This window comes from Calypte anna, chromosome 3 (genome assembly GCF_003957555.1).
Source record: "Calypte anna isolate BGI_N300 chromosome 3, bCalAnn1_v1.p, whole genome shotgun sequence".
Taxonomy (NCBI): domain Eukaryota; kingdom Metazoa; phylum Chordata; class Aves; order Apodiformes; family Trochilidae; genus Calypte; species Calypte anna.
Window position 1 is genome coordinate 22,541,492 of NC_044246.1, and position 11,792 is coordinate 22,553,283.

An 11,792-nucleotide genomic window follows, 5' to 3' on the forward strand; every position below is an offset into this window, starting at 1 on the left:
TTTTCAGCACATTAAAAGGTAATTCTGCATTTTCAAACAGAAGTGCCAGGGACAAGAGGAAGGAGGCTGACATGACAAGGCTCAGCTAGTGAGGCACAAAGTACAGCTGTTTGTAGCAGGCACTGTTTAATCAGCATAAAGAGTTTTGGTGTTTTTCCAGAACTGCTCCTGATTAGGATCTGGCACATAATCAGGCTTCAAGACATGTCTGAATTTTTGGACAAGTGAGGACACTACCTAGGAGGCACACGTGCAAAGCTCCTGAGAGGCAGCTTTCTAATGACCAGACCTACAATTTCAAAAATAAGAAATTGATGTCAGCCAACTGAGCTTCAGTTATCCAGCTTTTTAATCTTGGAGAAGACTCAAAGGGATAGCAGAGCTGTAAAGTTTTCTTTAACACCAGAAACCCTCTGAGGAAGAAAAGTCATTCCCTACTCTTCCTGCTCCACCAACCCCTCGCTTCCCAGGCACATACTCTGTCTTCACAGGTTCTCAGTGGTACCAGCAATTCTGTTCAAATCATCAATACATGACTTAAAGTTGTCAAAACCCTAAAGGTGCCCATCACATTGCAGCATTCTGCTAAAAAAACCTACCTGGCTCCTAATGAGTAATGCCAGGAGATTTGGGGAGGGGGAAATCAGTGGCTGTAATGCCCTGGAGGGAATCCAACAGGAAAATTTCTGAATAAGCAATTAGAAAAGGATGATGCAACATGAGTGAATTTATGTATGCACACTGTTCATTCACTCCCTGCTAATCCTGCTGGGGATAAATATAAACTTTACGTAAAACAAAGAAGTATTTTAAGACACTAAAAAATACCTAAAAATAAATTTTACTGCCAAAATCACTGAAGGTGAAAATTCACCATGTTGATTTCAAATGACAGCTCTAATTCCAGAAACATTAAAAGGTCTTAGCATATCCCAGCTAGATGATATGCTAACTCTGGGAAAAAGGAAACAAAAGCAACATGACTTTTTTGGTAAAGAATCATTCTGGGTAGTCAAAGAGAAGAGTTGAAGAAGGACCTGGCAATAGTTGCAGATGAAATTCAATACCAGTCAATGGAAAGCAATGAACACCGCAGAAGGAAAAAGCACCAGCAGCTATGTATACACTGCCACAGCCTCTAAGATGAGCTAATTATTACTCTGGAAAGTGATCCCAAAATCCCTTGGGGAATTCAGGGTGTCAGTCGACTCACAAACTACTCACAGCAGAACCAGAAAAGGTACGGACAAAAGTAAGGAGTTAATCTGGGAAAGGCTTTTTGTGTAAGGAAACAGCAAACAGAGGAAGACTTCTTGGGCTGGGATGGGAACATGGACAAGGCAGGATATGAGAAAGCTCTGCAAAATCACCAGCCACAGGGAGTGTCACTTCACTGAGGAATGACTAACCCACAACTGGCAGGACACGGGAAACAGGGTGCAACTGCTGAAGGCATCAGGTGGAGAAATTAACACAAGCAAAAAGGAAGTGGTCCCAGCTGCCACCCTCAAGAATAGTTACATGTTGTGTCATGGGACATAGTAGAAGTCAAAGTATAAGCAGGTTAAAAATGGTACTAGACAAGCTCATTAAGGCCAGCTCCATCAGCACCTACCAAAAGAGGGATCCAGATGCAGCACCTGCTCAGAATGCTTTAGAGCCACATTGTTCATGTGCAGTTCATGTGTTCATGGCCAGTGTGCAGGCTACCTTCCCACCCCTTTGCTGCTACCACCCACTGTCAGAGACAGGGGACCTTGTTAAATGTGTCCTGAAGAACTGCTACCCTGCCTCCAGCTAAAGCCTTAATAGTTCAGAGGACACATGTCTGATATTGATGTGCCAGTTTGAGAATTACCAGGACTGCAAAGTTAGCCAAAGCTGTAGTTAAAACCAAGACACTTGCTTGTCTTTTCAGAGGCATCAGATCCATCTCTCAGAGACATGCAACTGTGTTAGTTTCCATTTGGAGCACAGTTAAATGTTGTTATAGGGCCATATACATATATAGCCATAACAACTAGAGGTTATTAAAATAAAATAAAATCAAATGGAGAGGCTTTGCCCTGCCTATTAAACCAGTGATTCAGACCCTCTGGAAGAAAACAACAAACCTACGCCCAACCATAAACAATTTCTAATTTTTTTTTCTTATAATCTTAGTTCTGCAAGAACTGTACCATTGAAGTTCAATGCAAGGAAAGTTACATCACCTTCATGCTCCTGCTCAAAAATAGGTTTTGAATATACACATTTAGAAGCAGGAAGTTAATTGAACTTAAGGTAACTTTCTCTCTTTCCTAAAGGATGTATTTTTGGAAACACTCGAAATACATTCAACTTGCAATTATCCCAGAGATCTGAGAGAGTACTAAGGTGACCCGAATAAAGCAAAACAGATATTGTGATATCTTACATAAACCAGAGTGTAAGTATGTTCACCTTCGGAAAAACTTGAAGGCAGATTTCTATAAAAAGCATGGACAGATATAAACATGGCTATGGAAAGGAGCTCCAGTGAGCAGCCTGTACCCTGCATCACACAACACTGACACAACAGTGATGCTGGAGAAGGTCATTCCCACTTAAACTGCCACCCAGGGATATCTGAAAGCTTACTGTAAAAGTCTAAAACCTCCCCAAATCAGTAAAAGGCAATTAAAACCAAATAATGCAATTTGGGTATAAAATGTGATCAACATTTTTGGTGTTGGTAGACTTTTAAAATATTTCTGAAGATTTCAGCCTTGCAATTCAATGTGAACCAAAGGCAAAATGCAACTTCTTTCCATTAGATTAGATTTTGAGATGAAGAATTCTGAGGAGAAAAGCTTTTAATAGTAACCCATCCTAGAGGTCAATGACATTTGCTATGACATCTGTTTCCAGAGTGATGCTCTGCTCTACTATTAAGGGGATATTTTTAGTAAAAAAGCTAGCATTTCTTTGTCAGAAAGTTAAATACAAAATATAATAATCACTCAGGAAGCCTGTTGTTTAATGACAGTGATTTTTAATTTGTTGTTACTATTAAAAAATAAAGCTGGTTTTGCAAGCACCTTAACATTAAGTGGAAAAGATGACCTAGGCATCAAGTGCATTCCCATAATTGTATTCAGCCACAGGACATTAAAAAAAATAACAAAACTGCTAACATATGGAATGGCCCCTGACCTTTAAAAAAAAATAAAACCAACAAGTGTTTTGTGTTTTGATGATGAGTTGCCCACTGGTATGAGAAACACATAAAGAGATACTGCTACTAATTTCTTCAGTCCTGAAACATGATGTAACTAATTGGTGAATACTTGGTTTTTAACATTTCAGTTCAATGTAAGAGTAAGAAGGTTTATTTCCTACCTGTAATGTACATGTGTAACTGTTGGTTGTCGGTAGCCAAGAATCCAGGTTTGGATGTCTATAGGTTCACCTTTGGGATATGCAATGGTTGTGTCTATCACCCACTGGAGGCCTTTTGATTTGCTTTCTAGGAAGAAAAAGAAACGTGCTATTAAAAGTAATCAGAAAGTCATTTGATAGTTATTCCATTTTTTTACTACTTCATGAGGTATGAGACACAAATAAAATAATGCAGCCAATAATCAAAACCAGATTTCACTAGAGTAGAGAAAGATTCCTAGAACCATCAGCTAGTTCAAGATTTTATCTGGGTATTTCTTACATATTGTAGTATACAGAATAGAAACAAATCCACTGATTGAGTGTGCATATAGTCACATAACACATTGGCCCAAATGTCAGGTGCTTCACTCCACTCAGCAAAGGGAAAACTTCAAAACTAAAAATCCAGATTTCTTGGTCTGCACTTTAAGCACATTTGCAAATGGACCTTTGAAAGAGCTCACAGTAGCAGATCACTGATGAAGCAGCAGCCATCCAGATCCCTTTGGACAATCAGACTCACTACTGGGTTAAAGCAACTGTATAAAACTGATTTGTCATACAAAGTAGTTAGATTCTCAGAGGCTTTTTTTTTTTTTTTTAAATCCCTCAGTGGTTCTTAAAAACCTGAATTATGGGATAAAGAAGAAATAAACCACTTTGAGTACTAAAGACAAGAAATCAACAAATAGAAGATGTCTGGTTGTAGAGAGGACATTACAAGATCCCAGAAAGACTGATACCACTACATGTTCATATGCTGCTCAGCATATATAGAAACTGAAAAAAAAAGGATCAATTTTCAAAGGTGAAAATATTTGCTATGAAGATTATTCAGGATTATTAACTGGGAGAAAAAAAAATTTAAATCCAAACGTAGGTGACTACCAGCAACAGTCAAGGTCATGTACCAACCTAGCCAGGCCTCTCTGGCATGTTTTTAGTCCACAGATTTGCAAAGAGACAGAGCATCAGATCTGGGAAGCACACCAGGAAGAAGAGGCAGATTGCCAAGATGGCACTTTTGAGTTTAGTCTGGCAATTTTATATCTATACTGTGGGAACTGGAGCTGCCTTGTATCTGACGTCATGCTACACTCAAGCTAGTATAGTAATATGCTTACTTAATGCTTAATATACTGGTATAAGTATATGCTTACATCATACTCAGCAGTATCTTCAAGCATTTAAATAGCTGACTATTAAAACCAGCTGCCTGTTGGCAGAAGCATGTAAGATGTGTTAGGTGTTAGTATAAAGTACAAGGCTTCAAGCCTGAAGCTAAGATAGCTATTGAAAAAATATGATGGAGGTTGATGAAGACACTGTGGGCATGAAGATTGTGCACAGGGATAGACTGTTCACCATCTTCTCAATACAAGAATAGACACATTCAAAACGAAGCCAAAAGGAAGTTTTCAAAGCAAGCAGAGATAAATAACTCTTTGCTCATAGTAAAATAAAACCATGTGGAAGCCCCTGCCAAACATTCTCAAGGATGCCAAGAGCTAGAGGAAATTGGACAAGTATGTGGAAGAAACCTACTGGAGGGTTAACTAAACTGGCAAAAACTCCTATTTATCTTGGGAAGCCTAAAAACCCACCAAACTTGAAGCAGTCAGAAGCTAGAAGAGTGAAGTATGATGTATGTTTGCTCTGTCCACATGCTTCTCACTTGGAGTCATGGAGAAGATGTTGGACTACAGAGATGTTTGGTGTTGCCCAAAACGATCACTCAAATCCTATTGCACACATGAAGAAATCTGCAACACAGTCAGGAAGACTCTAACAGCCATAGTCATTAGTACCAACTGGTACATACCTGAATGTTCATGGACTGACTCTTGAGTTTCTATCTGCGTTGTATTTAACTTGCATTTAATTTGAGAGAAGGCAATTGCAGCAACTCCATGGCATGTATCTATCAATTATTTCAGCAAGCAGCTAGTGTTTTCATGGCCTAAACTCCTTCATTACCTAATATTTTGGTACAAATCATTAGTAGCATTCTATCTGCTATTACAAAACTTGGCCAAGTGCAAGCTACACAGGTGAAGCTAAAACATCCAGTTTCTGGTAATAACACTATTTGAAAATCCTGAAATGAGAACACAAAGTGAGGCCCCAGGTTTACCAGCATCGTGACAGAGTGCTTCTCAAGTCTCAAGAAATGCACTAATTACAGAATCCTTCACTTAAAAAGTAGCAATGTATTAGAGAAGAGCCAATATTAAATTAATAGTAAATCCACAGAAGTATTAATTTAGAAATGGAATTCAGAACAAAGCCACTCAATTAATTATTTTCCCAGATGCAAAGTAAGAACGGATAAAGACAAATAAATCACCTAAGTGAGTAAGCAAAAATCCCTAAAACATTAATGGCAATTAAAAAGTGCCAAATGAATGTGGACACATTATCTTATGATTTACAGTAAAATGTTTCAAAATAATTTGTTAAATATTTAGCTACTATTTAAAACTGTTCTTTCAGTGGATAATGGTTCAAACTTCATTATGGGAATACTCCTGCAGCCCTCTTCAGTGCTGATGTCCTACCTTCTGCTTTCATGGAGCAGAGGCACTGCATGGATTCCTCTGAACAGCTCCAACTTCACCTCCAGCCCCTTCCAGGGCAGGGTGGGGAAAACACCCTGCCTCTGACAGCCCCCTGGGAACCACAGGTTAGAGGAAAGAACAAGTAAAATCTGGAAGTATCCTCAGCCTCTACTGACCCTCCTTTAGAGTAATCACGTCTTAGTGCAGCTATCTCCATGTGCTATTACCAGCATGTGCTATCAAATCACAGTCACAGGCATATTTCTATCTGCTTTGGTTTAAAATAAGCCTTACATAACCATCCAAAATCTCACACTGTCAAAAAAAATCTGTTACCAAGGATTTCAGAGAATTAATTTTTGAAATCAATTTGACTAATCTTTTTTTTTTTTTTTTTTTTTTGGGGGGGTGGTGGTGCTATACTGTGTTGTGCCCTGCTCATAAGCATTTTTATCTACGCTAACAGATCCTGAACTGAAAAAGAAGCAGGCAACAGCATACAACACAAAGGAGTAGAACCTCAGTATGCCTGAGGAAGTGGCTTTCAAGCCTAAGCAGACCTTTGAACAATAAACCCTATACATTTTTCATATGGAGCACACTAACAAGAACTCAAAACATAAGGTTGCTACATGGCATGGTGTGAATCTCAGGTCTGGAGTCTGTAGCTGAAAAAAAAAAAAAAGGGGAGTTCAATATACCTGTTCAAGAACTCCTCTTGCCAAGTCTGGCTTGGCCAACACAGCTACAGATGTTTCTGACAGCCAAACCCTTTTGAATTTTCTACCTACTGTTAAAAGACACCCTCATCCTTCATTTCTACTACCTGCTGAAAGACAGAGGAGTCTGGCTGCCTGAGACTTCAGCAGATGAGAGTGCTGCAGAGGCCAAATTTAAGCTGATCTCTTTGAGCCCTAGGCTTTTTTTTCTGTTGTGTCAGTCTGATTTCCACTTCCAGCACAGGTGAAGAATTTTGATTTCTCAAATTGCCTTAAAATGTTTGCAGCCTGATTGTTTTTTAATAGAATATGAATGTTCAAAACAGGCCCATGGGCATTTGTCCTACACAGCTGCATCCAAACCACACAACAGTAATTCACCTTAGTAGGAATGACACATACTTGCTTCATGAGTGCTAAGAGCAAGAATGAACCATATACTAGTAGCTTCTCTGGCCTAGACAAAAAATGAAAATAAAATTTAAACAGTTTCCTAACTTGTTGTTTGAATGTTTCTGTTTTTAGGTCACCAGAAGAGCCAAATCTTCATAGCTGTTTTCTTCTTTATTTTTGTTCTGGTTTTGGATTCAGTGATAGTAAGTTGCTCTGCATTTTGTGGTGAATCAACTTGCCATCAGTGACTTCAAGACATTCAATGCTTCATCATCCTTTCTGGTCGTCACACAGCAGTCTACACCACAAATTTCTTGTGCTTCAGAGCTTCTCTTAATCCCCTCTGTCCTCCCTGAGGTTACTCTCAACCAATGCTAAAATCTGACTTGACAATACACAGCACTCTTCAAACTGGCCACCAGCCTGTCAGTGTTTAAAATAACTTGCTCTTTCAGTGGTAAAGACAGGTTTCAGCAGGAACCTCACCTCCAGCCAGGCTCTGGATGGTGCAGTGCTGCCATACTGTATCTGGAGTGGAAGAGAATTCACCAGCCAGGCATGAACCTGAGGACCACAGCTTCCACTTGGAAAAGAAAATATTTACTAGCACTCAACTACTCTTCAGGTGTGGTTTCCTGAACACTTACATCACTCTGAACACAGACAAAGAGACTGTTGCCTCCCCTGCACAGCAAAGCATTCTTTAACTTGTCCCTTGTCCTCTACTTGCCCTCCACTAACCTTAAAATTCACTTCTTTGTCCCAAATATTAGCTTTCAGACTGGACATCTAACTCATCATCCCAAGATTGCTCTGTAAAAAATCACCTTGAGCAACAGAAGCACATTTTTCAGGATTAAAAAAAAAGCTTCCCCACATATTATTCAAGTCACATTCTTCACATAACAGTGAATCAGAAAGGCTGGGGGGAAAAAAAAATCAATTATGAAGTCCAGCATCCAGCTCTGCAGAAGGAAAAATTACATTTCTATGAGAAAAAGCATAAGAACTGAATGTACCACACTGCATTTGAAAACAGTAAGATCAGATCCCAGTATGGCTCCGAGCTCAAGACAACATCTTATCAAAAACCTGATGCACAGTAAAACAAAGCTGAATTTGAAGAAAACACACTAGAACAAAAGGTTGATCAAAATAAGCTCTGCAACAAATCTCTCCAGTGAAGTACTGCTTTGAACTCTTTGACCTGACAGCTGTTTGGCATTTAGAACATTTTGCTGGTTCTAAAACTCACAAGAAGATCAATCCTTATTAACTGAAGAAACATTGTACACAAGCACACCACAGCAGAGACTTGGTGTTCTGGTAATAAAATTTCTCGAACCAAACCCTCAAAATAACCCTCATACATACATCAGTGCCTAGGAGGCTGCAGTGATGATGACTTTGCTGCAAGAGTTTTTACACTGCCCATATTTTTGTTCTGCACTAGGAATTTCTCCTGGTACACAGGTTCTGGCAGCAGTGCTCTGTTTGGGGGACACAGCACATCTGCTGGGAGGGATGCTTTCATTAGACACCAGAATTAACTTGCACCACCTTTTCAGGGACAGACACCACACTTAGCTACATTGTCTGTATTTCGTAGTACAGAAGCCACCAAGTAATAGTACTACATTTCATATATTTTTTTCCATTCTCCTATTTATTTAGGAATAACACCGTAAAATTTCATTACATTATATTGTTTCTAAAGACAGCATAAACAACAACTGCTTTAGTAATCTCATTTAGTATTTAACAGCAGTAATTCAAAGTTCACTCTGATGAAGGCTAGTAATTGGGACTTTAAAAATGAAAGAAGGCTTGGAAAAATTTTAGGAGGACATTAAGAAAATAGAGGCTGCTTGCCTTGACAAAACACCTGATAAAGAACTCAGTTCAAGCACAAAAATAACCCGAGTATTGATCATCCAGCTCAGGAACATTTGCTCCTTCTGTCACTTCACAGAGGAAGAATCAGGTAATGAACTGTGGAAAATGCCTAACTAGTACAAAAATCAACTGCAAAGAGGACTGGATATCAATACTAATATCATAATTAAGGCTAATTTTGGGGAGGCTACTGAACCTCACACTTCACAACACGAACTCAGTCCTACAGAAATGGGATGACAGAAATCAGATTAGACACAGCCCACAGGACAGATGCTGTACCATTTAGCTGCTTGAACTACTGTTTGAAGGCCACAACTTCAGTGACATTTCATGTACAAAAGCAAGCTAGTAGGCTGGGGGGGAAGGGAGTAACATGATGAGACAACTGTATGCAACTTATTTTATACCAAATTAGGGTGCAGTATAATGGTATACTAATAATGAATATTTCATTATAGTTGCTTCTGTCATATTTTCTTCTTTCACCCAGAATTATACACCGTTCCAGTTGAGAAAGAATAGTGTAAAATCTGCAATGGTATAAAGACTGTAAGGGTCATTTTAAATACATTAAGTATTATTAAAATGACAGGACTGGAGAATACTGCAACTGTGTATCATGGCTCCTGGTACCACCCCGGGAAACTCAACAGGAAGGGGACATCAGCTTTGATGAGGAGTTATTTTTAATCTATAAACCAATTTAACTGAACTAAGAGGGGGGAGGAAGGTGCACTCCCATCATTATCAATAAAGATTGGAGGTAACAAAGACAGAGACTGGATAAATAATGGAGAAAAAAGCTTATTATAGTAAGATGAGTAATGTGGTAACCCAGGACACCAGGAACATTGTTAAATAACAGGTTAGAGCACATCAAGCAGCGGTGAAGAAGAAAAATGTTTTCAGTGAACCATGAAGTTCAAGGGCGATGCTACTGACCCACGAGCCACTTCCCAAGCAGGAGCACAGTAATAAAGTACAGAAGTTTTTACTCAATCCCTCTGCAAGCCACTGGTGAAATCTTTACTATGTATACAACCAGTTCTAGCACCCACAACTCAGTGATGCCTCTATCCCCAGGAGGATAGAGGCAAGCTTGATTTCACTGAGCTGGGTTCTTTTGTGTGGTCAAAAAAAGGGAAAGATGAAAGAGATAAAAATTAAAGATGATTACCAACTTGCTTCTAAATTTGTAATATAACCTTATCACTGTATACACTTAACTGAATAAACATCCTTCAAAGGTTTTCTGAAGTGGCAAGAGCACAGTAAAAGCATTCACAAGGCAGATTAGAGGAAGAGTCTTCTATACAAGATACAGATCAAGAATTATGCTTTTGCACATCCCTGAAAGGGAAGTTTTACCATGCTAGGAACATTTTAATGAGCTTAAGAGAAGATTTAAAATACCTCAGCTTCATATGTATGAAATGTTACTCTTTCCTAGCACATGAAATTTCATTTTGCTTCTCTTTTTCATTCCTTTTAGTATGTTTTCATGCCCATTACTCTGAAAGAATAATTTCTTTCCTATTTTTGCACATTTGTTTTTCATTCTGTCTTTTGAGCAGGATGGACAAGAGGTTTTCTTGTATTTATGAGAGAATTCCTTTATTTCAGTACCCACTTAGGTCAACTACTTTCAAAGGGCCATTTCTCTGCAGTCTGAATCATGCTGCTCAAAAATAAAAAAAAAGAAGTGTCAGGTTTGATGTTCAGCTAAATTGATAGCAATCTCAAAGTATGAAAATATAAAACTGGTATTTGATGACTGCTTTTGGTCCTCTTCCAGAACCAGGAGGCCTGTAATTCATTTGGGGAACTTCTTACTTTTTATACCTTCTTGTCTTTAAGATGAGAAGAAACAGAACAAGACGACGACAAATTTTTCTCCTTAAAAAAAAGTTTTTAACAAGGACTGGGGTGTCAGTTTCTCTCTTTTACACCCAAAATCTTCTAATGACAAAAAGGACTTTATTTCAGCCTTTCCTTTGGGCCTTCTTCATCCTTTCTTTTCTGATTTTTTCTCATCAAATATTCTGATGCATTCCACAGCTTGATTTTCAGTTCAGTTAAAATCTTCCCTGCATTCCCACAAGAACATCATATCCATTCATTTCCTATGTTGACAAGGTTAACTTCAAAGCTAGAAATCTGGAAGTAATTTTTGTGTGAAGCTTCCTTCTAACCCCTAAATTTGAACTTCAGTATAGGAAAAAAACCTAAGTCACCTGAATACATGGCTTCATAAGTATGGATCTTTGGTTAAAATTGCCAAACAATTATAATAATTTGGCTGTGAAAATACCAGCACCAGCACCATCATCAATAAGAAACCACAACAACCCCCCACTTCACTATTTCTATAATAACAGAAATACACAACTGGGTTAAATAAAATCTAATCCTGCTCCTTGAACGTGCCAAGAAGTTAACTTGAAAAGCTGGGAGATTAAAAGCACCAAGTTCCATAACTATAGGCATTGTGTTCAAGCTATACTCTTCCCACCTTCCCAGGCATTCCAGACTGTTCAAGCTACAGGAATGTTCTCATTCCCTCATAACTGTTCTAACAGAAGATGGCCAAAACAATCCTTCAGATGTAGTTATCGGTGACAGCTAAGTCCAGCAGCAAATGGGACAGTCATCATAAAAATCTTTAGAGAACAGAACTTGAACTCAAGAGGAAAACTTCAAAAAGAGGAATCAAGTATACTAACTCAAGGCAGGAATAAGAATTTTAATATAGTGTGCATAATTCTAGAAATGCTTCCATACTACCATACAACAATGAAAACTATCAATCTTGCTGAAAGAA

The 11,792-nt window shown here is 38.6% G+C and overlaps 1 protein-coding gene across 7 annotated transcripts in view; it reads right to left on the reverse strand.

The window, feature by feature from the left end:
- The window catches only part of LPGAT1 (lysophosphatidylglycerol acyltransferase 1), a 62,499-nt gene that overhangs the window by 14,907 nt on the left and 35,800 nt on the right, over window positions 1-11,792 (reverse strand). For all 7 annotated transcript variants that reach the window (XM_030446983.1, XM_030446985.1, XM_030446986.1 and 4 more), the window contains one exon: window positions 3,361-3,487. In XM_030446983.1, coding sequence (XP_030302843.1) covers window positions 3,361-3,487 — 127 coding nt within the window. The remainder of the gene's footprint in view (window positions 1-3,360; window positions 3,488-11,792) is intronic.